Here is a 6,339-nt window from a genome sequence, read left to right on the forward strand (position 1 = left end):
ATGAATTTTACTATCGGATGTTTATTTGTGTGGAATATTCCTTGCATTATATTCACAAATATACAAGGAAAAAACTGTAATGACAAAAGAGTAATTTTTAAATAAAAAAGTAGTTTAATCGCTAGTAATATATCTCAACTTGGGATTACAAGGTGTAGCAAGGAGTTAATCTTGAATCCTGGGTGTGAAGTAATTTCTCTAAGTTGACGTGAACCAGCTTTCTGTGTGATGTCAATCATGTGCTTTGACGACCACAGCTGTTGTGGTGTATGAGAAGGGGCTCAGAAGAAGAGCCAGAGTGTAATGACGATGCCCCTCCGCATGAGCCTCAAACACCACCTGCAAAAACAGGCAAGAACCACTGAGAAACACCATCTAACACGAACACATCTGAATGTCTGTCACTTGAGCCTTTCATATGTCAGTGCCTGTGTGCTCTGTATGTCTGTGTGTGCATGCATGTGTTGTCCTTGAATGCTCTGTCCTCTTATCTAACACTGGTCCATTTACTGTGTGTCTATAGAAAACAAGATATAGGTTCTTAAATATTTACCTCCCCACAGTTATTATAGCTCTTGGTTCTCATCCAAGACAATCATTCAGGGTATTAATTTACATATATTTGCTGCAAAAAAGAGCTGTATGCATATCTAGTAGGTAGCTCTTAGAAAAGATAATTACAAAATTATATATAGTAGTCCCAAATCGTCCTAATGAAGGGTTTCGGACTGTGTGTGTTTTTGTGGTTTAGGTGTCTTGATACAACAATAACCCATCACTTAGCAACCAATAGTCACTCATGAATATAGGAGTGTCGTCACAGCACTGCTTACATCAGCCATCTGGTGGAACGGTGTACGACCCTCTTCCTTCCAGTAGGCTTTAGTGTCAAACTCCACACGATACACACCAGGAGTGAACTCCTGCTCTGTGATCAAGTTGTGCACCTCGCCAGTCATATCCACTTTCCTGTGTAAGAGGAAGAGCTTATTAATTACAATGACAGCGACAGGAAAGAGGAACCATGCGGATGTGACTAAAATGAAAATGTGCAGCAGAGTGAATAGAGCAGGCAAAACCTTTCAACAAAGACAAAAGGGATGTTTTCTTTTCTTTTCATTTTGAATTTAAAAAATTAATCAAAATGCATACATTTGCACATCGTTTTCTTTATATCGGAGTATAATTGAGTCAGTCTGTCACTTTCAATTTTGACAAAATATTTTTTTTAGGAACGCTCACAAAACCTATACAACATTGTAGTTGTAGCGGCATTTAAATAGTTTTGTAGATTTTCAGGTTAAAATCTGTAGATTTTAAGGTAAATGTGCAGGAGTGTCAATAGATCAGTTATTACTTTCTGTAAGACTTTAGTAATTGGGACACACATTCACTATTAATTATGACTTTTCCCTCAATAAATTCCTAATTTACTGCTCATTAATAGTTAGTAAGGTAGTTGTTCAGTTTAGGTATTGGGTAGGATGAAGTAGAATAAGGCATTAATATGTTCTTAAGTACTAATAAACAGAAAAAAAAATCGAAAATAGTTGAATAACAAGAGTTCAGTACATGGAAATGACATACAGTGAGTCTCAAACTCCATTGTTTCCTCCTTATGTAAATCTCATTAGTTTAAAAGACCTCCGAAGAACAGGCGAATCTCAACATAACACCGACTGTTACGTAACAGTCGGGATCATAATATGTGCGCCCCCAATATTTGCATATGCCAGCCCATGTTCAAGGCATCAGACAAGGGCAGGCAGTATTAACGTCTGGATCTGTGCACAGCTGAATCATCAGACTAGGTAAGCAAGCAAGGACAACAGCGAAAAATGGCAGATGGAGCAATAATAACTGACATGATCCATGATAACATGATATTTTTAGTGATATTTGTAAATTGTCTTTCTAAATGTTTCGTTAGCATGTTGCTAATGTACTGTTAAATGTGGTTAAAGTTACCATCGTTTCTTACTGTATTCACGGAGACAAGAGCCGTCGCTATTTTCATTTTTAAACACTTGCAGTCTGTATAATTCATAAACACAACTTCATTCTTTATAAATCTCTCCAACAGTGTGTAACGTTAGCTTTAGCCACGGAGCAAAACCTCAAACTCATTCAGAATCAAATGTAAACATCCAAATAAATACCATACTTACGCAATTAGACATGTTGCATGACGAACACTTTGTAAAGATCCATTTTGAGGGTTATATTAGCTGTGTGAACTTTGTTTATGCTGTTTAAGGCAAGCGCGAGCTCTTGGGGCGTGGAGCACGAGAATTAAAGGGGCCGCAGCCTGAATCGGCGAATTTATAATGATGCCCCAAAATTAAAATTTAAAAAATTAATTAAAAAAAACTATGGGGTATTTTGAGCTGAAACTTCACAGACACATTCAGGGGACACCTTAGACTTATATTACATCTTTTAAAAACATGTTCTTCGGCACCTTTAATATTACTCAGTACTTAAATGTATAATTACAGTGTAACAAAGACACCTTAAAATAAAGTGTAACTGATACTTGTTTATTGAATGAATCAAAATTCATCTATTTTCACACTGTTTTCTTTAAATTTGAGTTTAGTTGAGCTAAGATCTGCTTGGGTGGATCATATACTCTCAATTTTTACTTTATATCTTTATATCTTTTTTTTTTTTTTTTTTTTTTTTTTTAAACAAATATACAACATTGTAGATGTAGTTTTGTAGTTCAAGTTAATATTTGATTGTACTTTTTTAGGTTAATATCTGACTGGATTGACTTGGATTTGATACTTAATATAATTTATTAAAAATGGTCCATGAACAATAATACATTTCTGTCCAGAGATCCCAGCTGACAAGTAAAGGTGTATAGAGATGTACAGCATATGATAAATATGACAACTATTCTGGATAATGTTTGAAACGTATTGCTAGCCCTTTTTGTGTTATAAAATGAGGCACTTGTATTCCTCATTTGTAAGTCGCTTTGCATAAAAGCATCAGCTAAATGAGTAAATGTAAAATGTGAATGTCAAAAAGGTCATTGCTGAAGTCAAACTGAGCTCATGGATAGCAATAGCATTTATGAAAAGTTTCAGTGATCCACTGGGTTTTAATTTGAAATGTAATTATTCATTTTATATATAAAATATATATATATTGGTTCTCGAATCTGATTGGCTGAGAGCCTTTTCCAGCCATGCAATATTCCCCCAGTATCAGCACTGGAAGCGTTTCACCATTTGTATCACTCCGTTAGTGGCGACTGTCATGGCGGTCGAGCAATTATATATATGTCCATTATTGACACTAAAGTCATAATTACACCATTAACTGTCTATATGAGCAAATTAAAAGGGACTGGTTGTAAACAAGGAAGTTGTTTTAGCAGTCATGGGAAATTTTTTAAAAGGTCAAAGACAAAGATATTGCTTTCCTAAGCGGACATTCAAACTGATACTTTATAATGGATATAATATTATGGACATCGACCTGAAGAATGAATGCTATATCAGAGGCAGGTAATACACTCGTTTAGTCGATCTCTCTCTCGTAATACCATAATACTGTACTGCACATAATACAATAAGCTTCGATGAAGCGACTCAACGTTTCTTCGTTATTAGTTCTAAAGTGACGTTTTATAATTAGTAACGAAGGCTTGGGCTCAACTGTTAAACTGTCAACTTGAGTTTTGAATCCTTAGAGGAAGAAAGTACTGCACAAAAGAGGGTTTTTAAAGACTGTTGTTGTTTCTTATTTATTTACACACTCGTGCCGTCGAACTGTTATATAAACACAATATCACACTCGTAGCCGTGCGATATGGCTGTATAGCAGCACGCTGTTACCTATGACTGAATCATAGCTATGCTGATATACAGCCATATCGCACAGCTATGGGTGTGATATTGTATTATTATTATTTATTATTATTTTATTTATTATGTGATCTTACCCACTGGCAATCTTTTCCCATGTCCCACTTTGTTTTTGGCGATAAACATCCAGAGATACATTTCCAGCGGGAATCCCCTTCACAGCATCCAGGATCTTTACCGTCAGAGGGCAGTGAGCATCTGAACCACCATGAAAACCCTGGAACATATTCAAAGCGGCTCACAATCAATGTGCATTCAAATACTCCTTAGTTTTGCTTAGTCTAAGCATGGTGCTGTAGTCTTTTTTTTGTTCTGGTTTAGGCCTGAAAATGATCTTGACTTCAATGATCTTGATGATGAATTTCTTGTTGTATTCCTCATTTTTAAATAAAAGGATACATGTAAAATGTAATGGAAGTAGATGCAGATGTATCAGCCCAGAGCTGTTTGTTGGGTCAGTGACCACCTGGACGTACAGTTGTGTGTTTTCCAGGTATAGATTTTACTGCAGCACTTTGTAGTATGGCAGAGTGCAGATAACTTTGTGACCTTTATGTTAGCCCGTCCAGGAAAGTACCTTGTCTCACCCAGAAGGGGCCATCTTAGGAGACATTTTATCTATCTTGTACATTTCATAGATTTTGTGTCAATGCCAAGTTAAATATAACTTAAAGCTGTTGTAAGAGATTTTAGCCAGTTAACTTCACAGCCTCTTTCCCAAATTACACCCTCCAAAGACGCCTGCAAACCTGCCCATGCAAAATGAAGCAGAAAGCATTTTGGATTGGCTAGTTTTCACAGCAATACCATACAAGAAACATTTCTGCTTTTCATCAAACAGTTTTTAAAGAATTTTTTACATCTACATCTTAATCTGAAGAACATTTTTCCACTTAAAGAATGTTTCGTACATCAGAAAGGTTCAATGGATGTTAGATGTCCTCTATGTTTAAGAGTCTGGTTAGAATTCTATATAAGATATGATACATGACACAACATATTAAGAATCAAGGCTTGACATTAACTTTTTTGCTCACCAGCCACTGTAGCTAGTGGTTTTCTGAAGTTGCTAGCCACTCAGCATTTTCACTGACCACAATTTTGACATCCACGCCTTGGGGAAAAACTGCCATATAGATATTTTTAATATTATCACATAATTTGGCAGCAGGTACAGTATATTAGGGTGCTGTCACTATAGGGGTGGGACGGTTCAGATTTTGCACGGTTCGGTTTGTATCACGGTTTTACTGTCATCGTTTCGGTACAGTTCGGTATGTACTATGTTCAGTAAAAGATAGGACAATTGTCAAAAAAAGATAAAGAAAAATAATCTAACTACAGAAACAGCACAAATAAATACATGAGAGCTAAGATACAAATAAAATAAACAATGTTTTACAGGTTTTTCAGGTATCTAACAGCTTTCAGGTACAGAAATTGAATAAAGTAATCAATATAAAATAACACTGCATATAAACTTCTTAGAATAGTTAAATAAAGATGAAACATAATTGAAGTTACAAAAGCTATTCAGCCAAGAGTGATTTCTTAGTCCTTTGTCATTTGATTAACATTAAAACACAGAGAGCAGGAATATTAGACTGCTGTCCCTTTAAGATATTATTCAAAGATCCAGTATAATGATACTGACACACATGCGTTGTCTGTCTTGTTTTTCTCCTAAGACATAACCTACTATGTTAGTTAGGATACTCGCTACTGTCTGATTTGCACATTGTTTTCAACAAACCATATTATAGATGCGTCGTCAGATTTGTGATGAACCGCGGTGCAAGCGTGGGCCGAACCGTGGGTGGAGAAGCGAACGGTTAGATTTTTACAGCGAACCGTCCCACCCCTAATCACTATACTGTTACACATGCATTTTCTTTCTCAACTCTTTACGTTCACTTAAAACAAAACTGACTGTTTATGTGAATACTTGCCAAGACCAGCATTTTTACATAATTTTGTTTGTGTATTTGAGTGTTTAAGTGCAATAAGCAGCAAAAAAGAACTCAATTTAGTACTGAGAGGCGGCTTTATGTGCATGCACTTTGAGTGTGAGCACAATATATGCAGGAATGAGTAAAATTATGCACAATAAGTGCAATACCTCGCTAAAATTCAGCTCTGTAACACCAATAATATTCATCCGGAGTAAAATGAAACCCTGGTAAGAATGCATTGAGCTGGTCAGTTTAATGATACTGAAAGGTTACATTGCTATGCAAAATTTTAAAATTGCGCCAGTTCCCATGGCATAGCTTTATTCTATAGACCGAAGCAATTGAACTTACCACTGGAGCACATCTACAGAAGACAAACAGAGATGCAAGAAGCACACAAACCACTGCTTTAGCCATGTTTAGAGTACAACTGTGGGCGATAACACCCGAAATGCCCTTTATACAGCTGCCGACCCCGTCATCAGGTGACTCGAGGGGGTGTCTGA

General features: G+C 36.2%; 1 protein-coding gene across 1 annotated transcript; it reads right to left on the bottom strand.

Annotated features, from left to right (window-relative positions):
• Nucleotides 1-91: 91 nt before the first annotated feature.
• Nucleotides 92-6,339, bottom strand: ttr (transthyretin (prealbumin, amyloidosis type I)). The gene is made up of 4 exons (XM_048208665.1): nt 6,185-6,339; nt 3,959-4,098; nt 834-969; nt 92-339 (listed from the first exon to the last, which is right to left on the bottom strand). Exons 1-4 carry the CDS (start codon nt 6,248-6,250, stop codon nt 232-234), a joined length of 450 nt encoding a protein of 149 aa, XP_048064622.1. The 5' UTR covers nt 6,251-6,339; the 3' UTR covers nt 92-231.

Source organism: Megalobrama amblycephala, linkage group LG11 (assembly GCF_018812025.1).
Source record: "Megalobrama amblycephala isolate DHTTF-2021 linkage group LG11, ASM1881202v1, whole genome shotgun sequence".
Taxonomy (NCBI): domain Eukaryota; kingdom Metazoa; phylum Chordata; class Actinopteri; order Cypriniformes; family Xenocyprididae; genus Megalobrama; species Megalobrama amblycephala.